The following is a 22,509-nucleotide window of genomic DNA, read 5'->3' as shown; positions in this document are numbered from 1 at the left end:
CCAACCTCTCATACAACACAAACTGGTAGTCTAAAAAAGGAATCATAGCACAGTACAGGAAATATTCGTATCTTTTTTCCTGAGGGCTTCTTAAAAACTACCAAAGAGAAATTGTGTGACAAGTAAACCCTTTAAATCCCCCATCAACAGCCTTTGATGAAACTTCATCTTGAACCCAGACTTGTATGCTTTAAAAATGTAATGTTCTAAGTAAAGCGAAGTTGTTTCTACTTTCAGACCAAAGGGGGAAAAATCACTGATTTAAAAGTGAAAGGTCTTTAGTGAAAAGTTCACAGTTGTGAGATATTTGCTTTGCCATTAAGAAGGTGGAAGCTCTGCTGGGTAGAAACCACCATTCTTTGAGGTCTAGAGACTTTAGGCATTCTCATTTTTACAGACTCTGCCTCTCGGTCACAGTTGTACATTGATCCTCTCATTCCAACCAAACTACACTTTGGGTCTCCAACGTGTGAAGCATGTGGCCCTTAAACGTGTTCGGGAAAGCTACTAATCAACATCCTTAAGGCTCGTCAACAATCCAGACGGCAAATCACAAACTTGCTTCCTCAACCCGAGAACACACACTCCAGGTCCCCAACGAAATGAAGGTTCCTTCCACCCCCACAGGAAAACTACCAGGTTTCAGTTCTTTCGCTTTATTTTTTAAAAGACAAATAAAAAATTAACTGAACACACGTGTTTTCCTACCATTCTCATATACTTTTTAAAAATCCCTCCATTTTCTTCCTTCCTTTACGTTGGAAAAATTCTTAATAAATAACGCCTGCTTGAAAGACATCAGGAACTCATTTTGAGGACTGAGTTTGTAGAAGACACGGCAGAGAGATGAGTGGGCAGAGTTGGGCTGAAATTTTTAAATTCCTGCACGCAAAGCAACTGTGCGTGTCTGTTTTCAAACAATAAAAGCGTCTGGAACCGCACAATGATGCAGAGCCATGCGAGGCGCGAGGAGCAGGCAGCTGGTGGGCTCCGTGTCACAAAGGCTGCCGGGGCAGCACGCGAGCCAGAGTCACGACAAGCCCGGGTCCCAGGCTCGCTGCTGCCTCAAATCTCATCCGGTCCCAAAGCCAGCTGCCCTGCGGAGAGAAGCCGACCGGCACCGGGCACATCTCTGGGAGGGCGAGGCTGGGAGAAAGTGAGAGGCGAGACTGCGGGCGCGCGGGGGGTCCCGGGAGGAAAAGGACTACGGAGCCGCGGGTAGGGGGTGGACGAGGAGATGTGGCAGAGGCGCATTCCCTCCGGCTGATCTTGCCCGGGAGGCGACCTGGGGACCGGAATCGGGGACTGACAGGAGGGGGAGGGGGCTCCCGGGGGCCGCAGATCCAGGCGCGTGAGCCGGACACGAGGTGCGCGCGGCCGGGTTGGGGGAGCGGGGACGCGTGGGTCACCTGTATTGTTTGAAAAGCTGGTCCGACTCCCTGAAGCCGTTGTTGAGCAGCATGTTGATGCCGGCCAGGGCCAGCTCCGCGTCCTGCAGGGGCGCCGCCGCTGCCGCGTCCGAGTCTCTGTCGTCCCGCCTCCGCGGCCGCTGCTGCTCCGAACCGGCCATGGGCGCGCGAGGCCCTGCGCTGGGCCGAGGCGAGGTCGGGAGCAGCTGCTGCGGCCCCGCGCGCGCCCGGAGCCCGGCTCTACCTGCCCGGAGCCAAGCGGAGCCGGGAGGGAGGGGAGAAGGGGGGAGGGAAGGGGAGGGAAGGACCGCGGAGGGAGGAGCCGCGGCCCGGCTGCGGCGCGGCGTGGGAGGTGGGCGTCCGGCCGCCGCCGCGGGGATTACTCAGCAGCACCCGCCCGCTCCTCAGGCGCCCTCGGAGGCACCCGACTCGCTCGGGCCCCGAAGCGGAATCCGTTTCCGGGTGTCTCTCACCCCGCCAGGCCGGTCCCCGCGCGGCGGCCGCCTCCACTTCCTGCAGCCCCGCGCCCCGGCCCCTCCCGGGTCCCCAGGCCGCGCCCTCGCCCACCGCCCAGGGCTGCTCGGACACACGCACGCGAGGCCCGGAGACCCGAGCGCCCTCACCCTCCCCCGAAGGGGCCGGACCCGGGAGTCGAGGGGAGGGCAAGGCGCGGAGGGAGAGCGAGCGTGCGGGTCTGGAAGGGAAGGGAAGGGGACGGGGAACTCCGCCTGGGCCGCAATGCAAGCGCGCGGCGCTTTGTCCACGAGTAACTGAAACCCCACGTAGCCCGCGACCGCGACCAGAGACTTCATCCCGACCCTGGGGCCGCCCCCTAGGACCAGGGCAGCCAATTCCCGAGGAGGTGGGCGGCGGGAGCGGGGTGTCTGGCACCTGCCGGGCCGCTCCCCTGAGCCCCGCGCTGCGGGACTGCAACGCAGAGCCCCTCGGAGCCAGGGACCACCCACTCCAGCCCGCCACCACCATTTGCGCAATGGGGCAGGAGGGGAAAGGGAGGCCTATATGCCATATGCCCAAATATTTAAAAGTTATAAATTCAGCTGCTAAAGTGTGTCCTGTTGTCACACTGCCAGTTATTCTTGCACAGCTTTGGTTTTCATATGACCAAATGTCAGCAAAACATCAAAAGTGACTGAATTTAACTACTATCACAGAGGTCTTACTGTTCTGATGATGGGCTGGTGATACCTGGATGCCTAATATTCTAGAGACAAGCAATGCATAAATCATCTTCATGTTTTTTTCATAAATTTATTTTCCTCTAATTTAGCAAAATCCCTTAATGTAGTGTTACAATCAAGATTATGTTCTAATGCCAAATTAAACAACCTTCCTTGAGTCGCTGGCGTTTTTAGAGTGTAGTTTATTAATTTCAACTTGGAGAAACTTTGCTGAAGCATTTATAACAGAATTGTTTTTTAAAATGAAAGCAATCTTCAGGTTTAGAAATAACTTATGAATTTTAAACATTATGTCATCCATTATCATGGGACCAGTATAAGTTATTACAGAAAAATGCAAAATAATTTTGTCATATAAGTTGCTTTTACTTATTTTGTAAATTGTACCATCTCTTATAAGAATATCTAAATCCATACAGGATTTTCAACTTTTATAAATAGAAATTTTAGAGTAATAAGAAGTACTGCCACTCCTTAAGTGTCATCTATAACTGTTGCAGAACCTTGCTAATTCTTGAGTACATCTGGAACCACAAACTGGAACACTGACGGAAGCAAGAAAATGGACGATTCTCATCCTCGGGAAACAGTACGTTGTAATGCAGGAGTCACTGCATGCATGCTGTCTGAGAAGGATTTGACAAGCTGACCTTTAAAAAAAATCTAGGTTTTCCTGGAGTTAACATAAACATAGTTATGTTAACATAACATAGCCTCAAACGTCAGCAGTGTCATTATCCTTCATGGCATTGAGCTAAAAATGAGAAGCAGCATTCCCTGGAGTCTCCATGGCATCAATCACGATAATGGATGTTGAGGGTTATGCACCCCACTGAGGCAGCACTGAATGCCAGATCCTAAGTTACAGAGGTGCTCGTATGTTTTTTAATAAATTTGTGTGTGTGTGTGTGTGTGTGTATGTGTGTGTGTTGATGGGCAAGGCCCTCAAACGCAGGTCTTAGGGACTCTACTGCTCATTGAGGCCCACATGAGGCCATTGGCATGGAGGGGTCCCCTGGCCACACACTGCCCGAGGTCACTCTGACAACATACACTTATAGACTGCTGGAACTTTGGATCTGTGGAACCATTTGCCAGATCCCTGAAGCAGTCTAGTCAACAAGGGAGAGAAGCCAAGAGAAAAATATCAGACATAGGAGATAGCCTACACTCCCCCAATTGGGAAAGACAGCCAAGCACAGTCCTATATGTCCCTATTACTGGGAAGGAAAAAAAAAAAAAAGAATTTCAAGGAATTGATGGCACTATGTTTATGGGTTGTACTTGAGGCCCTGCAGCTGAGGATGTGGGGAGGGGTGAGCAAAGTCAGAGCACTGTTTGTGGGGCTAGTTCTGTCTCAAGAACCTCACACAGTCCATTGTGCAGACAGGGAAATTTAATTGTTGAACAATTAAGGCAAGGTCCAATGCAACTGCCCAGCACCCCACAACAGGCAGGGGAGGGGTGGCGTAGATAGAGGGATAACTCTACCACGTAATACATACCAGATATGTGCAAAATTGGATTTAATCAGGTACCAAAACAGTTACATTAGCATCATCATCATGAAGGGACATTTTAAAATATTTGTCCGTGATGAGAGATTCAAAAAGGTTAAAGATGGGCCCCCAAATCCTGAAGGAAGAGAACACGTGGACTAGTAATACTTGTGGCAGCTGTAGTTGGCATTGACACCTGCCCCGGGTTCACATTGCAAGGGAGAATTAAGGCTGTGTTTTCTCCACTCGATAAAAATGACAGGTTATAACGGCAGATAGTGGTATCTAAGAAGTCATAGTGCAAATTACCTACAAAAGGAAGGAAAATCTAGATTCCTAACACTCCAGGGCACCATACACTTGACACTGTGAGATAGTCAGCACCTTCCTGCAAAACTAATGCAGTCTGTAGTGCACTTGACTTCAGCCAAATAGGATTTATCTAGGTGTTTCCTTTGGAAGTTGAGAGAAAGAGAGTGGCAAAAAGGGAGAAAAAAAGAGAAAATAAAAGCCAGTGAGTGGTGGAAATAACCCACTTCCTTTCTGCAGTGGGTGTTGCCAGTATTTTGTGGTTCTTCATTCGATTTCATTGTGAAAATGAAACTTTAATTTCAAATGATCAGTAAAAGAAGTTTTAGACATGTGTTGTTTTTTATAAGGTAGATTTTTAGAAATAAGGTGTTGTGGTTGCAAATGACAGAGAAACCTGACCCAAACTGGCTCAGAAAGGCAAATGTATTGATTGGTGTAGAGAAGTTTTACAAAATGAGGCTATATCCCTGGCTTCAACACTAACCAGGACCCAGTTTCTCCTCTTCACCTCTTAGCTTTGCCACTTTGGTGTCTAATGGCTCTATTCTGAGACAGGGCTGCCTCTCCTGGTCCCAGAAGGTTTTTGGAAGCTACCAGAGCTACAAGCTTGCTGGCTACATCCAGCAGGAAGACATTGCTTCTCTAACAGCTTAACTGAAATCCCCTAATTAAATCTCACTGGCTTTAATTGGCGAGATTGTAGTCAGGTGCCCATCCTTGCACCAATTAGTGTGACTAGGAGGGGCAGATCACTCTAATTGGATTAAGCCAGTCAAGGTCTGCTCCAGGACCTGGATGGGTAGAACCTATTTCACCCAAACTACCTGGCTGGGAAATCCCAGACCTATTAGGAAAAGAGAGGTAGGGAATGGATGCGAGAGCGACAATCAACAAACATACCCTACCTTGCCTTCCTGAACATGTTTTGAATTTTTGGAATTACATTCTTTTTTTTCTTGAGACAGGGTCTCGTTCTTTACCCAGGCTAGAATGTGGGGGCGAGATCATGGCTCAATGCAGCCTTGACCTCCCAGGCTCAAGTGATCCCCACACCTCAGCCTCCTGAGTAGCTGGAACTACAGGCATGTGTCATCACACCCAGCTAATTTTCATATGTTTTGTAGAGATAGGGTTTCACATATGTTGCCCAGGCTGGTCTCAAACTCCTGAGCTCAGGTGATCCGCCCACCTCGGCCTCTTAGAGAGCTGGGATTACAGGCATGAGCCACCCATGCCTGGCCTGGAATTATACTTTAAATGCATTTGAAGAATAAAGTACCACAAGAAAACCTTACTGTGTGTACTTTGGTTGTATTAATTTTTCGGTGATGCCAACAGTCATGCCTTTGTGCATCTTTTTTGTAAATCCATACTATACGTCGAATATATACAGGTTCCCAAAATGTCTGAAATTCTAAGAAGGAGGAGAGTAGGGAAATTAATATCACTATTTTTATGTGGTGCTAGCTTTACCCATTCAGCTCTTCTACTGAAGGTGAAGTAAGATTTAATTAACTACCTTTAACTAGAAGGCAAATCAGGTCAAGGGTTGCTATGTAAAACCTATTAAATTGTTTAGCCTAAAGCTGCCTCCTTACATATTTTAGAAGATTTCTCCATACATAGTGAACTGTAGCCTAACTGGATGCGTAAACAGACTGTAAAGAACTCTTGTAACAAGTAGCCGAATTTCAGCCAATCACAGCAGGCAACTGTTCAAACCATTGCCAAATAAGGCAGACCCGGAGCTGTAACCAATCTGTTTCTGTATCTCACTTCTGTTTACTTTATGTCACTTACTTTCTTCTGTCCACAAATCCTCTCTGATGCATGACAGCACCAGTTGCTCTGAACCTATTCTGATGGTGGCGTTGCCCAATTCTCCAATTGTTCTTTGTCCAATTAAACTCTGTTAATTTATCTAAAGTCTTTCTTCTAACAAACCATACAGCAGGTTCCTTCCTTTTCTGCTCATAGGTGGATCACTAGTTTGCCTCTAAGGAGGGGAACATAGTTGTGGACCAGGGAGGTTCACCTGGCTGTTTTTGCAGTTGGATGTGTGCAGAGGACACTCACGGCTGCCCCGGGAAACCACAGCAGTTACCATGAGCGAGGAAACCATCCCCCTTTGGGCTGGACGCCCCCTCACCTGCCCTTTCGTAAACCAGATAGCCCCTGGAGTGCAGTAACGGTTTAGGCAGGTGTTTACTAGAGATCATTGTTCTGCTGCTGTGAAGATTCAGGGACAAACTAGGGAAGAAGGCATCGTCTCTCCTCCATGGGTTTCCTCCCCTGAGAAGCTTAAGCAGTGATCTCTCCTGCACTAGCCTTTGACTGGGGTGTGTTTTTGAGTGTGACTGCAGGTCCTCTGTTGGTCTTCAGACAGTTTCATTCTCTCTCCCCATTATGCCTCCTTTCCCTTAACCCATCTCCTTCCTTTTCACTGATAGTCCCTGTTCCCTGGATCTACCATCCCTCCCTCTTCCTTACAGAGATAATCAAGTTTTCCTCTCCCTTGGTCCCTTCTCATGACTTGCACATTTTGCAGCCTCGGGTGAATGTCCATTACTTCTCTTCTCTGTCTACTGACTTGTTCTGTAGAGGGAAAGGCTGTCTCTGTTTCAAGACATGCATCTACTGAGTCCCTGGAGAGGAAAGTGGATGAGCTCCAGTCCCATGGATAAAGGAAGTGTCAAATAGTAGCAGGTTCTATTCAGTGCCCTGGTGGGTTTTCTCTGGATTGTTTAAAACCAAAAAAATCTTTCCACTAGAATTTTTTAAACTTTTCTTTTAGGTTTGGAGGTACATGTGCAGGTTTGTTATATAGCTAAACTCATGTCACAGGGGTTTGTTGTACAGATTATTTTATCACCCAGGTTCTAAACCCAGTTATTTTTTCTGATCCTCTCCCTTCTCCCAGCCTCTACCCTCAAGTGGACCCCGGTGTCTGTGGTTCCCCTTTTTGTGTCCATATGTTCTCATCATTTAGCTCCCACTTACAAGTGAGAACATGCGGTGTTTGGTTTTCTGCTCCTGTGTGAGTTTGCTAAGGATGATGGCCCCCAGCTCCATCCATGTCCCTGCAAAGGACATGATCTTATTCTTTTTTATGGCTGTGTGGTATTCCATGGTGTACATGTGCCACATTTTCTTTATGCCGTCTACAGTTGATGGGCATTTAGTTTGATTCCATGTCTTTGTTACTGTGAAGAGTGCTGCAGTTGAACTATCGTGTACATGTGTCTTTATGAAGAAATGTGTACATGTGTCTTTATGACAGAGCGATTTATATTTCCCTGGTTATATACCCAATAATGGGGTTGCTGGGTCAAATAGGAATTCTGTTTTTAGCTCTTTGAGGAATGGCCACACCGCATTCCACAATGGTTGGACTAATTTACACTCCCACCAACAGTGGCACTGTAATTAATTTCTGTCTGGATTCCCCATTTTTATCTAAACAAGAAAGGTACTTTCCTTCTATTCATGTGACTTTACCTTGTTTCCTACTGAAAATCCTGGCCTTATGCTAAGGTATTATTAATCCTTTCCTGCACAAACAGAGGGCAAATGGCACAGCCGAGCTCTTCTCTCCAGTCAGTAGGCTTCTCCCCTGGCTGCAGGAGGAAGGAGGAGGTATCTTTTGGTTCATCTAACAAAGTGTATGAATCTATTTGGGGTGGAAGCGGCAGCAGTATTGGCATTTGCTTCTCACAGTGGATTTGTTTCCAAATCTTAAAGTGTAGTCAGATTCCCTCGGACATTCGAGAGCATGCAGGAGGTGTTCACAACCTGTTTGTAAGTTGAATGGTGAGGGTGAGCTACAGAGGGGATGAGTTGGACTCAGAGGAGAAAGGAGATTAGGCCAGGAGTCTAAATCGTGGATTATGACTCTGGTCCTGCAATGCACTGACTTTGTGATTTGGAGCAATTTGACTTCATCTCCTTCAGCCTCAATGTCCCCATTTATAATATAAAGATAATCAGTACCTTCAAGGCAAGTAAATGAGATAGTGGGCATGTGAACATGCTTTGTTAATCTGTAATACCAAGATATTATTTGAACCTATACAATTTATTTTCAGATATTAATTAAAGTCAGCAGGTCTTTCTGTTCACATATTTACTTGTCAACAATATCTTGAAATTTCCAGCTAAAAGAAAGTCTGTGCAATTAAATAACTAGTTGCATCATACAGAGATGATTAATTTAAACCATTTCTAATATAAACAATACATGTTCACTATTGTTAATGCAGCATGAGGAAGAAGTACAGATTTTCTTCAGAATGTATAAAAATATAAAATAGTCTGGGTAAGGTGGCTCATGCCTGTAATCCCAGCATTTTGGGAGGCCGAGGTGGGTGGATCACCTGAGGTCAGAAGTTCAAGACCAGCCTGGCAAACATGGTGAAACCCTGTCTCTACTAAAAATACAAAAACTAGCCAGGCCTGGTGGTACATGTCTGTAATCCCAGCTTATTAGGAGGCTGAGCCAGGAGAATCGCTTGAACCCAGGAGGCAGAAGTTATAGTGAGCCAAGATCATGCCACTGTACTCCAGCCTGGGCAACAGAGTGAGATTCCATCTCCAAAAATAAATACATAAATATAGTAAAAATATCTATACTTTAGAGTTCATTTGGACCTGAATTATTTCTGCTTTTATAATCCCTCAGTATTATTTTGGACAAGGAAATAGATACTATTTGGTATGAAGAGTTTTAAAATGCATCTCTATGTTCTGTGTGTCCAACATGGTTTGCAGTCAGCTCTTGTTTACATAGGCATTGCTAATATAAAATAATTACTTATTGGTAAATCATTTGTGTTTTGCTCTGGGGTTACTTAGCAATCCATGTGTCTCAATCCAGAACTCTGTGCCACAGAATTCCCCTAAAGTAACTTAAGGAACCAGTTGAAGAAAAATTTTTCTATCTGCAAGTAATTCATACAAGTATCATCTTTATGCACAGCCTACAGCTCATGAGCCTGATACTCTGGTTTTTCATAGGATACTCACTGGGTGCTCCAACTGTGTCAAGAATAGGGGTAAGTGCTGGCAATATTTAGACAGATATGATAAGGCCCCTGCCCTAGAGAAGCTCGTCCTGATGAGACATGTAGCCAAATACGCATTCATAGCACAATATGGTAAGTATCATAGTAGACCTTGGTGCCAAGTTTGTCAGAATCCATTTATTCCTGGACTGATTTAACACTATGTCCCTAAATGATTATAACAAACTTATATCTTATGTATTGATATTTACTGATGTTTTTATTAATTTGTTCATTCTTTACACCTTTAGAGTTCAGATATGGGCCACAGTAGATCACCTGTCTCACTGATTTATAGTCAATCCTTGATTTTTTGCCCCCACCCCCACCCCCCACCCGACAGCATTAACCAGTTTGTGTTCCTCTGCTGGTCATTGAAGATAGATAATCACTGTTTTTGATCACTTTCATTCACATCCATCTTCAAAAGATGATCTACCACAACTGAAGATACTTAAAACGACATGAACAAATTTTTTAAGACAATTCCAGGAGGTAAATTAGAAAGACGAAAATAATACCTTAAAGAAAGCATCTGTAGTCTCCCAAGGTGTGTAAAGGAGAAAATAACTGCTACCATGTATAATATCGTTTATTTGTTTTTAAAAATTTGGGCTGAGCATGGTGGCTAACGCCTACACTTTGGGAGGCCAAGGTGGGTGGATCACTTGAGCTCAGGAGTTTGAGACCAGCCTGAGCAACATAGCAAAACCCCATCTCTATAAAAATACAAAAAGTAGCTGGACGTGATGGCATGCACCTGTAGTCCCAGCTCCTTGGGAGACTGAAGTGGGAGGATGGCTTGAGCCTAGGAGGTTGAGGCTGCAGTGAGCCATGATTGTGCCACTGCACTCCAACCTGGGTGACCTATCTAAAAAAAAAATAAAAAAATAAAAAAATTCCATAGGATTAGCTCACTTACCCTAAGGAAGGCACACACACACATTCTAAAAACTAATCTTGAAAATGTTCTACATTAGATAGTGGTGGTTGGTTGCACAACTCTGTAAATACACTGAAAACCATTGACTTGTATTTAGTTATTATTATTTTTTTAGAGACAGGGTCTCACTCAGTTAGCCATGCTGGAGTACAGTGGTGCAATCATAGCTTATTGAAGCTTCAAACTCTTAGATTCAAGCCATCCTCCAACCTTAACCCCCTGACTGCAGGCACACATCACTGCAGCTAAGTTTTACTTTTAATTTTTTTTTTTTTTGAGAGACAGGCTCTCGCTTTGTTGCCCAGGCTGGTCTTAAACTCCTGGCCTCAAGAGATACTCCCACTTCAGCCTCCCAAAGTCTTGGGATTACAGTCGTGAGCCACCTTGCCTGGCCAGATTGTATACTATACATGGTGACTTTTGCTGTATATAAATTATATCTCAATAAAGCCGTTAATTGAAAAATAATTTTAACCATTTTAAACCACAGGGTGCAGAGCAGTGGAATAAGGGAGCTAATGGCTTGAGTCCTGTGCTTTCATACACCTGGGACAGAAAAAAATATTTTATTATAAAAAAAGAAAATCTTATCTTTGAAGAGTGTCCATCAATCTAGAATGACTGCTGGCTAGCATCACTACATGCTGGGTGCTGGGTTAAGACTTTACAAATGTTGTTCCATTTAATTCTCAAAGTAACTCTGTAAGGTGGGCTTTATCCCAAGTTTAAACATGTGAGAAGAAAGACAAGTGTAATAACTTTCCCAAGGCCGTGAAGCAGGTAATGGTTAGAGTGAGGTTTCAGTGTAGGTCTCATTGCCCACAGTGGTTCAGTCTTAGTTGTTAACTTAAAACTGAGTACCTTCTGGAAACCCGACTGAGGGCATTCACACACTTGCTTATGAATTTCATGGCGTTAGTTCTTCCTGAAAGTCGTACTATTCCTTAGTTAGAAGGCATTTTGAAGACATGAAAATACATTATCTCATATATGATCTAATTCAGCAAAATTAGGGTGCAGCCCAGGCATCTGTATTTTAGCGATAACCTCAGGTGAGTCTAATGTCAGCACATTTCAGAGCCCCTTATGAGAAAGAGTTGTCCGGATGGTAACTCCCAGAAAGCAGGGTGGCTATTCATCTTTGTGTACATTGCCTGATTTTTTACCCTTATTATATGTTTGAGAAATATTGCATGAAAAATGAATGAAAGCACAGCGGAATGCATGATTTTCATGGAAAGTCATGCTCACATCCTTGCACAGGAACAGTTGTATTATTATATTAAACTCAGAATAAAGGTGCATATTTTAACCTTAAAAGCAAGAGCATTTCATGTGATGTCTTTAAAAATTCCATGCAGCTAGCGGTGTATACATCTGGAGTTGAAAGCAACACCACACAAGGGTAACCAGGTCAGAAGGAGACGTGCCAATACTAAGGATGGAAGGAGGATGTGGACACTAAGAAATCACTTAATTTCTAACTCTTGACATTTATTTTTAAATGTGGTTATAAAAGAAGACTCAGAACATTTGGCTGTGTCATGGCTAAAAATACACATTTTTCACTTCTCCTCACTCCCTTCACCCTACCACCTCCTCTGAGACAAAAACAGTAAAAACAAGGATATACTGTGAGATGATAAAGATAAAACGAGAATGCTGTCTATACCCACAGACAGGGAACGGGATGCTCAGATGCCACATGGACTCGTTTCTTCCTTCCCAAACCCAGGCCAAAGGACAACAGCTGGCTGGGCTCAGGAGCAATCTTACTTCCCGTCCTGCTCCAGAAAGGTAACCACCCCTAGTAGCCTTGTTCCTCACCTCGGCCTCTGGAGCGGTGTTTGCCTCTGCGCTGTGCTTTTTTGGGGAACTAAAATGGCCTCGTGTAAATAAAAAATGCTGGATCGGCCGTGGTGGCTCACCCCTGTAATCCCAGTGCTCTGAGAGGCCAAAGCAGGAAGGATTGCTTGAGGCCAGGAGTTGGAAACTAGCCTGGGCAACATAGTGAGATCCTCATCTTTACAAAATTTTTAAAAACCTAGCCAGGTGTGGTGGTAGGCCCCTGTTGTCCTAGCTACTTGGGAAGCTAAGGCAGGAGGATCACTCAAGCCCAAAAGTCTGAGGCTGCAGTCAGGTGTGATTGCACCACTGTACTCCAATCCGGGTGACGGAGTGAGACCTTGTCTCTTAAAAAAAGAAAAGCATTCATTTTTCATTTTGTTTTTCTCTGTTCAACTAAGTAACTCAAGCCATTTAAAAAAGTATTTGTCTTTAGAGAGATTTTTTTTTCATACAAGGGTCATACAAATAGTCATAGGTACATCAGTGGTTCACTCAAAGAATGAGAGATTCTGTAAACTGCAGGTTATCCCAGATGTCATCCAATATGACTTATGATTCATCAGAAACACTATTATATTTGACCTATGACAAGGATCAGTTTAATTCAACAGGATCTTTTTTGAGGACCTACTATGTGCCAGTCACTGTATGCTAGCTGCTGTGGAAAACATAATTGACTAAAATACAACCCCTGAAACTGAGAATCTTCTAGTCTAGTGGGTGAGACAGACACACTGACAGATCTTTTAATGTAAGATGGTCATAAGATAGAGGCATACACACTGTGCTTTGGGAGCACAGAATAGGGACATTAGTCCAGCTGGGGGTTCATGGAAGGCTTCCTGTGAGGGATTTGATGACTGAGCCGACTATGGGCAAAAGAGGTAGGAAGTGGATTCCAGGCAGAGGAGCAGTGGCATGGACAGGTGAGACTGCAGAAATCCTCAAACAGTGCAGTTGTTCTAGAGTACAGAGAGTGAGGCAGGAAGTGGCCAGAGACGAGGCAGGAGAGGTGGTCAGCCCTCAAGCATGAGGGCTTTCTGTGCCTTGCCCTGGAGCCTCTAGGCAAAGAGGAGTCAGTAAGAACTTAGGACAGGGGAATGACATAGTCAGATTTGTGGGCAGATGGAAGATTTAATATGGATTTAATTTAGTATGAATTTTAATTTAGTATATAGACTAGAGGCTTCTGGAAGGCAATTGCAGAAGAGCAGAGCACTTGTAACTCCCACTGTGTGTGAAATTGTTAGTTCTCTTTCTGTTGCAAGTGACCAAACCCAGTGCATACAGGCTTAAGTGGAAAAGGTACAGCCTGAGGGTGGATCTCAGGCATCTGCAGGGCTGGATACATATATTCACTCAGTGACGCCACGATTCTGTTTCTTTCTACAGTTTGGTTTTTTTCTCTCCTGCAGAGAGAGAGCAAGTTAACAGGACAGTTCTTCATTTTGTAGAACTGTCCTGCACATTGCAAGAGTCTAGCATTCCTGTCTCACAATGCCAAAAGCAACCCCCAAGCATTAGAACAACCCAGAAATCCCCATACATTAAAAAAGGAAAAGGTCCTGAGCGCAGTACTAGCTCCCATCTTGCACCATCACTCTGGGCATTCCAGACCCCTCTTTGCCAAACTTCCGTTTTCTCTAACACCACCTGCCTTTAAAACTCTAAATGGCTGCTGGTCAATTCGGTCTCCATTGACTCTGTGAGCAAGTAACCATCACTAGAGACCTCATCAAGTTGGAGTCTTTAAATCTGGACCCCACCCCACTTCTTTTAGTTTTTCTTTCCTGTTAGCATTGGTCTCCATGCTTGCCCATTCATAGAGGAAGAGAGACCATCTCCCTCCAGTTTTCTAGATCCCCATTGGCAAGGATGATTCTGATGGGTGCTGCTTGTGTCATCTGGGAATCCTACAGCCAATCACTGGAGGATAGGATACTCTGATTGGCCACCCTGGGTCCTATGGGAAGGCATCAAGGAGGCTGACAGCCCCGCAAGACCACACACAATGGGGGAGAAGTTGTCCAAAGAAAGACATGTGTGTAAACAACTTATGTCTGCCTCAGGGGATAGATAAGCAACAACAAAATAGAATTACCTTACATTTCACCCTCCAATGTTGCCTTCTGTGGTAAATAAATTAAAAACCCTCAAACTTCCTCTTACCTATTCCAATTTTCATGAACTTGGAAAATGACCTAATTGAGTAGAACCCAAGAGTAATGAAGCACCACTTTGTGAAATGTTTATTTAGGACACCGATGGGAGGATGTGGTGGTGATGGTGGAGGCAGAGCTGTGAAGAACTGAGAGGCTGTTAGAAAACTGTGGTGGAACAGTGGCTGGGGAAAAGGTAAGAAAGTCAAGGGAAAGGGACAGTTGGCCTAATGGAAGAACATCAGTAAAGCAAGAACTCAAGGGGGAAGAGAGAGGAGAGAAAGGAGATGGGAGAGACAGTGAAACTTTATACCAGACCAACTAGAAGGGTGGGTTTATCCCAGGAAAAACGAGACAGAGAATATCTAGAATCGAGGAAGAGGTTAATTGATTAACTCCTAATATTTTTCAAGGACCTTGGCTTAGGACATGAATCCAGTGACCTGAGGTCAGCAGTTTCTATCTGAACCCAAGCGAGGTTGACCTGGGGCCTGGGCAAGTAAGAACCCTGCTTTTCCAGACATGAAGTCTAATAGGAACACAGATAAAAGTAGACTAGAGCAGACCAGTGACAGAGATGAGGCTGGTAGAGGAACCTCTATCTAGGAGACCCCAAGCTTGCTTTCAAGCGTTAAACTTCTGCCAGGATAATCGAATGAAGGCAAGGCAGCTGTGTAAAGGTTTACCTCCAAATTTTCTTACCTTTTACATAGGTTCTAGAATGACAGAATCTCAAAATTGGGTGGACACAGAAGCCATTGCATCAGAGATCTCAGATCTTGATCCAACTCTGGGGAGGTCTGTTGACCTTGATCAAGTTGCTTAACATCTCTCAGCTTTGGTTTCATTATTAACAAACACACGTAACAATAGTCTCTGTTTACTTCACGAGATTACTGTGATAACCAGGTGACAGGACCTACATAATTTGGGGGGCCCAGTGCAAAATGAAAATGTGGGGTCCCTGGCTTAAAAAATCATGAAGAATTTTAAGATGGCAACAGCAGGGCATTGAACCAAGTGCTGGGTGCTTCTGAGATCAGAGCCCTGTGTGACCGCACAGGTCTCATGGCCATGAAGACAGCCCTGCCAGGCAAGGTAATGTGCATCAAAGTACTTTAGCAATCTGCAAAAGTTCAACAAATTGGTAAGGATTCTCTTTCTTTTTTCCCCCTTGGCTCTCCAGGATTGTATTTGCTGGGGCTGCTATCAAAAATACCACGAACTGGATGGCTTAAACACCAGAAATTATTCTCTTACAGTTCTGGAGGACTAAAGTCCAAAATCAAGGTGTCAGCAGGGTTGGTTTCCCCGAGAGCCACAAGTGAAGGATCTGTCCCAGGCATCTCTCCTTGGCTGGTAGGTAGCCATCTTCTCTTTATGTCTCTTTACCTTGCCTTCCCTCTATGCATGTCTCTATGTCCAATTTTTCCTTCTTATAAGGACTGCAGTTATATTGGATTAGGGCCCATGCTAATGACCTTGTTTTAATTTGATTACCTCTGTAAGACCCTATCTCCCTATAAGGGCACACTCTGAAATGCTAGGGGTTAGGATTTCAACATAAGAATTTAGGGGTGTGGGGGACAGTTAAACCCATAACAAACATCAGAGCCCCTGCACTCTTTGGAGGCATGCTGATGGTGTGAGGTCTCATGAGGAGGTGGTGATGTTAGGGTCTAGTAGGGAAAGGGTCCTGCCCCCATGGTAGTGGTGTTTGGGCCCCGGTTTCTGCTGCCTAGTTGGCAGCTCTCATTGCTTGCATTATAAGCCCACTCTTCAGTTTCTGAAAGCTCTTCCATGTACACCCAATAAATTCATTTTTGGTTTAAGGAAGCTAAAGTATGTTCTTGTGGCTTGCAAATAAGAACCCTGACTGATACTCAGATACAACATTAGAATCAGGAAGGGAACTACTTGGACTTAAGTTTTAGGCCTCCCTACATGTGCTCAGCCCCATCTGCCTGCTGGGCCCTGGCTGCTTGCTCAGTGGGGAGCCCCAGCTTCCCAGTCTCACTTTCTCTCTGCCACTGTCTGCAGATGCTGCTTCCCCACAGGGTGAGGGCTGACAGCCGGGCTTAGGCATGGCTGCTACAATGCCCATCTTATGGGAGCCGAGGCGTTTGCAGCCCAGGTCCTAGCACAGTGCACCGGATCTCCCCAGCACTTGCAGACTCAGATGAAGCTTCTTGCCCCCTGGCTGGGAGCCTAGAAGATGGCTGCCTTGTCACTGCTTAAAAGGTAAATAGCCCAAATTGAGGGAGAGTTGAATCCACAGAGGACCCACTTTGACCAGAGAGTCAGGAGATAAGCTCCTCTCTCTTCCTCCCCTGTGACAATTTTGAAATGTGGTGGCTCCACATGACCCATCCAGAGAGTCCTGTGTGGCTGTGACTGGTGTGGTTTCTGCAGCACCCTGGCCAGTTTGGTTCATATCACCCCACATTGACTCCCTTACCCTCACCCTTCCAGCTCTGGGATAGAGCCTTACACCTTAAACTTGGCCTCAGGCTCTGATTTCTATGGAAATCCTGAAGGCTAGGAGCCTTGCAGGAAGGCTTAGGTTTTGAATGTGGAAAGGGAGGAGAGGAAACCATTTCATCACACCCGTGTGTCCACAGCGCTCAACTTACCTGAGGCTCAAACACATAAACTGGCACAGACCAGGAACTGTGAACAATGAAGCTGGGTATGTTATGAAAATACCAATTATGTCAGAGCCACACAGGGACCTAAGGCAGTCATCCAAGATGATTCAGGACAGAAGCTGGAAAACAAAAGGGCTTTCACCTGGATGAGCCATTTAATGGCAGCTGTGTAAATGGACACCAGGGTCACATGTGTATATTTAAAGGGTGTGACTTACTCTCCCCATAATGACAGGTTCCTGAGCAGCAGGATAAAAGGAATTGTTACCACTGTATAGTAGTTTACCACTTGAGTGCTCCAGAGAGCTCCACTGTGTCTATTTAGAACCAGCTTGATGCTTACAGTTTAGACTGCAGTACTACACCAGAGAAATAATTAGATACACCACTTCCTTGCAGCATTTATGTCAGCCCACAAATGATGATCGGTTAGGCTATTCGGGGATGTGTAAATACATTTATAAATTCTTATAGTTTCTTTTAAAAATAATTTTTCTAATTTGTATTATTATTATTATTACATATTTTGGAAACAGAGTCTTGCTCTGTCACCCGGGCTGGAGTACAGTGGTGTGATCTCGGCTCACTGCAACCTCTATCTCCTGGGTTCAAGCAATTCTCCTCTCTCAACCTCCAAGTAGCTAGGATTACACGCGTGCGCCATCACACCTGGCTAATTTTTATATTTTTAGAGAGATGGGGGTCTCACTATGTTGGCCAGGCTGGCCTCAAGTGTTCCAAATGCCTCGGCCTCCCAAAGTGCTGGGATTACAGGCGTGAGCCACTGCACCTGGCCTAGTTTCTTCTTAAAATGAGGTTCGAGTAGGTCTTCTAAAAATATTTAATAATAAAAACTGGAGTTTGGGACAACTAAAGACAACAATAAGGGAGATTCCAGAAGGAAAAACAGCCTGACATCTGCTAGTCCTATGATACTGGCAAATGACCAGGCCTCTCTAAACCTCAGCCCCCTCATCTACAAAGTAGAGAATATAATAGCCTCTAACTTGTTATAAGAATTAGGGGAGCTAGTGTGTGGGGAAAGCCTAGTGCTCATACGTGTTAGTTACATCATCTTTATTGATCACTACAAATTACTGCTTCTCAGGAACCCACTACCCTGCCCCTGTCTGTTCCTCACATTTCGGAAGTAGAACACATGCTTCTGTGCTCCAAATCGGCTCAAGACAACTCTTCTCTAAACCAATTTGGTTTTCTTTCTTCTTTTTTTTTTGAGACAGGGTCTGACTCTGTCACCAAGGCTAGAATGCAGTGGCATGATCACAGCTCATACAGCCTTAAACTGCTAGGTTCAAGCAATCTTCCTACCTCAGCCTCCTGAGTAGCTGAAACTACAGTCACATGCCACTATGCCTGTTTTGGTTTCTTTTTTTAATTTTTTTTATTATTATTTATTTCTATTTTTTGAGACAGAGTCTTGCTGTGTTGCCCGGGCTGGAGTGCAGTAGGGCAATCTCAGCTCACTGCAAGCTCTGCCTCTTGGGTCCAAGCAATTCTCCCTGTCTCAGCCTCCTGAGTAGCTGTGATTACAGGCACCCACCACCATGCCTGGCTAATTTTCGTATTTTTAGTAGGGACAGGATTTTGCCATGTTGGCCAGGCTGGTCTCGAATTCCTGTCCTCAGGTGATCCACCTGCCTTGGCCTCTCAAAGCGCTGGGATTACAGGCGTGAGCCACTGCGCCTGGCCTCTTTATTTTTCTTTTTAGAGACAGGGTCTTGCTGTGTTGCCTGGGCTGGTCTCAAACTCCTGGCCTCAGGCAGTCCTCCCGCCTTGACCTCCCAAAGCACTGAGATTACAGAAAGGAGCCACTGTGCCCTGCCTAAGTGAATTTATTTTTCTTCTTTTTGAGACAGAGTCTTGCTCTGTCATCCAGGCTGGAGTGCAGTGGCGCGATCTCGGCTCACCGCAACCTCTGCCTCCCAGATTCAAGCGATTCTCCTGCCTCAGCCTCCCGAGTAGCTGGGACTACAGGCGTGTGCCACTACGTCCAGCTAATTTTTTGTGTTTTCAGTAGAGATGGGGTTTCACTATGTTAGCCAGGATAGTTTCGATCTCCCGACCTTGTGATCTACCCATGTCTGCCTCCCAAAGTGCTGGGATTACAGGCATGAGCCACCAAGCCTGGCCAACCAATTTCTTAATAGGAAGGCATCCACCTATGCCCTGAAGTGAAGATTGGGTCCCCAGTCTTCCTTGAGCAAGGTAGGTCTCAAATATTTGAGCGCATGGAAATCTCCTGGGCTATGTATAGATTTCTAGGCCTCATCCTCAAAAGTCCTGATTTAGTAGGTCTGGGGCTTGGGACTGGGGAATCACCGTTTTTCACACATGTACACTGGTGCACACATTCACATACACATGCCATGATTCTGAAGCAGAAGATATTTGGGCCACATTTCCAGAAATATTCCCTGCAGGGCTCACTCCTCCAGCCTTATGATGAGTATATGCAAACAACCTGAGGTCATGGAAAGCATCTCCAGTGTTTTCCCCTTGGACTGCAGGCATATTTAATTAGCCAGTGCCCACACTGACCTTATTTGAATATTAGCACAGGTGCAATGGCTTACATTTAGAGTGTACCGATATAAAGAAGTTATAATGACGCAGTGCTTCCCAAACTTGGCTGTATGGTAGATACACTTAGGGAAATTTTTGATGCACTGCCCCTCCTCCATCTCTCTGGCCCATGCCCAAATCCAATTAGAAAATCGGCAAAAGATATAAAGAGACATTTTACTGAAGAGGATATACAGATGGCAAATAAACACATGAAAAGATGTTCAACATCACTCATTTTGATGGAAATGTAAACTAAACCACAATGAAGTTTCACTACACACCTACAGAATGGCTAAAATAAAACATAGTGACAGTATCAAATGTTGGCAGGAATGTGGAGAAATTGGATCTCTCCTTGCTGGTGGAGATGTAAAATGGTACAGCCACTCTGGAACAACGTTTGGCAGTTTCTTTAAAAACTAAACATATACTTAACATACGATCCAACAACAGCACTTCTGGCATTCATGCCAGAGAAATAAAAACTTATGTTCCCACACAAAAACTTTTTATAAATTTTTGAGACAGAGTCTTGCTCTATCACCCAGGCTGGAGTGCAGTGGTGTGATTGTGGCTCACTGCAGCCTTGATCTCCTGGGCTCAAGCAATCCTCCTACCTCAGCCTCCTGAGTACCTGGAACCACAGGTTTATGCCACCATGCCTGGCTAATTTTTTTTTTTTTTTTTTTTTTGGTAGAGATGGGGTTTTGCTATGTCACCCACGCTGGTCACACAAAAACTTTTATACACATGTTCATGGCAGCTTTATCTGTAATAGCCCCAAGGTGTAGTACATCTATACCAGCAATAAAAAGGAATGAACTATCGATTCACACAACCTAGATGGATCTCAGGTGCATTATGGTGAGTGACAAAGCCAATCTCAAAAGGGTACACACTGTTTGATTCCATTTATTTATTTATTTAGAGACAGAGTCTCACTCTGTCGCCCAAGCTGAAGGGCAGTGGTGCAGTCTTGGCTCACTGCAATCTCCACCTCCTGGATATGAGTGATTTTCGTGCCTCAGCCCCCTGAGTAGCTGGGACTACAGGCATGCACCACCACACCAGGCTAATTTTGGGGTATTTTTAGTAGAGATGGGGTTTCGACATGTTAGCCAGGCTGGTCTCAAACTCCTGACCTCAAGTGACCCACCTGTCTCGGCCTCCCAAAGTGCTAGGATGACATATGTGAGCTACCATGCCTGGCCGATTCCATTTATTTAACAGTCTTGAGATGACAAAGTTATTGAGATTAGTGTTCGTCAGGAGTTAAGGATAGTAGAGAGAAGGCAGGTAGGTGATACCATAAAGGCATATCTTCGTGGTGATGGAATAGTTCTGCATCATAATTGCAATGCTGCTTATACGAATCTAGATATGTGATAAAGTGACAGAAAACTGTACACACATTTTACCAAGGTCAATTTCCTCACATCTGGTGTGAGATGTAACCATTAGGAAAAACTTGTGGATTATAATTTTTTTTTTTACAAAAGGAAAAGATCCTGATGTCCAGGCCACTCCCAGACCAATGAAATCAGAGTCTCCGAGGGTGCAGTCCACGCATCAGCGCATGGCCCTGGTGATGACTAAGTGCAGCCAACTCGCAGTTTATTATAAGGCAGTTCACAGATGCTGCTGCTGCTGCTAGCATTTCATCTGCTGAGTATCATGCTCAGTAGAAACAGCCGTCCGAGGTACAGCCCTGCGGGACTTTGAGTGTTAATGCTGGGTGCATAGTGATGAGGCTTTTTTAAAGCCTTGAAATGGGGCCAACTGGTATTACCTAAGGAACCTAAGTAACATTCAGTGTGTGAGCCTAAGCCTTGGCTATGGGAGGAGGGGCGAGTAGGGGAAGCACATGATGTTAAACTAGGCTAATAGGTTTAATTTCCCTTTGTTTTCCTAGATTTCTTGGCAAATAGAAAAAGTTCTCTTGGTTTTCTGTTTAAAGTTTATGACAGATTCCCTAAGTGTTTGTAAACCATCTGCCAACCACACGGATGAGCTCTCACACAAAGATTTTGGAGATACAGACTGATTTCCTTTGGTGACTACAACTGACTTTTTTGTTGTTGTTGTTGTTGTTAGTTACTACAATTGATTTTATCTCTATAATTTTCTTCTCTGTCATCTTATTTTAAACAAACAAAAACTGTGGCACAAAAATAAAGTGATGGTTTTTGAGGAAAACATATCTATTTGTTTTTCTTTTTGTATCTTCAGTCAAAACATCTAAGGAATGATAATGAAAATAATAGAAAACCTTTTGCACTGGGAAACTATTTCTCTCTGTTTTTAGCCTTCATTTATTTTTTTGCTGTTTTATTGCCAGAGCTTCATATCTTTTCAGAGATTCATGTGCATAACAGTTTTAAATGTTTTTCCAAAATGAACTCCAGCTGAATCTCAGAGAAGAAAGCTTTGTTAATGGCAACAATTCATTTACGATTAATATGAAGCTTTCCGGCTGATTGCTGGTGATGTCATATGAACCATTAGGTTGGTGCAAAATGGTTTTACCATTAAAAGCAATTATTTTTGCACAAACCTAATGCCAAAACATATAATGTCAAACTACAGTCCATTTCTATTATATTTCCCAAGACAATTAAATTGGTATACAATTTTTTTCATAGATTTTCAGTTTATAATATGTAGTAAAATTAAATAATTATCTAGAATAGCATTGCTAATTGTGACATTACTTAAATATTTATGAAAAGTAAACTTTGATCTGCCATTTCACTCACAGCTGCTTAAGGATAGTAAAAGATGAGATTCTAAATTTCACAGCTAGAGGCCTACATTTTGATCTTTATGTAAGATTTAATGAAATTCAC

The 22,509-nt window shown here is 44.4% G+C and overlaps 1 protein-coding gene and 1 long non-coding RNA gene across 6 annotated transcripts in view; one reads left to right on the top strand and one right to left on the bottom strand.

Moving 5' to 3' along the window:
* The window catches only part of TTC39C (tetratricopeptide repeat domain 39C), a 120,191-nt gene extending 118,183 nt beyond the window's left edge, over positions 1 to 2,008 (bottom strand). For 2 of the 3 annotated variants that reach the window (XM_003914244.5, XM_009192537.4), the window contains exon 1: positions 1,410 to 1,704. In XM_003914244.5, the coding sequence (XP_003914293.3) occupies positions 1,410 to 1,570 (161 nt within the window). In that variant the 5' untranslated portion in view covers positions 1,571 to 1,704. Of the gene's footprint in view, positions 1 to 1,409 lie in introns of all 3 variants that reach the window. The other variant, XM_021930003.2, reaches the window with a different exon arrangement.
* A 6,971-nt stretch (positions 2,009 to 8,979) lies between these two features.
* LOC103879623 lies at positions 8,980 to 22,258 on the top strand. Of its 3 annotated transcripts, none has more exons than XR_004180036.1 (9): positions 8,980 to 9,470; positions 9,910 to 10,029; positions 12,101 to 12,219; positions 14,528 to 14,625; positions 14,843 to 14,928; positions 15,692 to 15,788; positions 16,470 to 16,670; positions 21,163 to 21,363; positions 21,576 to 22,258. It is a non-coding gene; the product is annotated as an uncharacterized LOC103879623 (long non-coding RNA). The 3 variants fall into 3 exon arrangements; XR_004180034.1 differs by having other exon boundaries at positions 9,823 to 10,029; XR_004180035.1 differs by lacking the exon at positions 9,910 to 10,029 and having other exon boundaries at positions 21,576 to 22,257.
* Positions 22,259 to 22,509: the final 251 nt, after the last annotated feature.

Source organism: Papio anubis, chromosome 19 (genome assembly GCF_008728515.1).
Source record: "Papio anubis isolate 15944 chromosome 19, Panubis1.0, whole genome shotgun sequence".
Taxonomy (NCBI): domain Eukaryota; kingdom Metazoa; phylum Chordata; class Mammalia; order Primates; family Cercopithecidae; genus Papio; species Papio anubis.
This window is presented reverse-complemented; position numbering and strand designations above follow the sequence as displayed.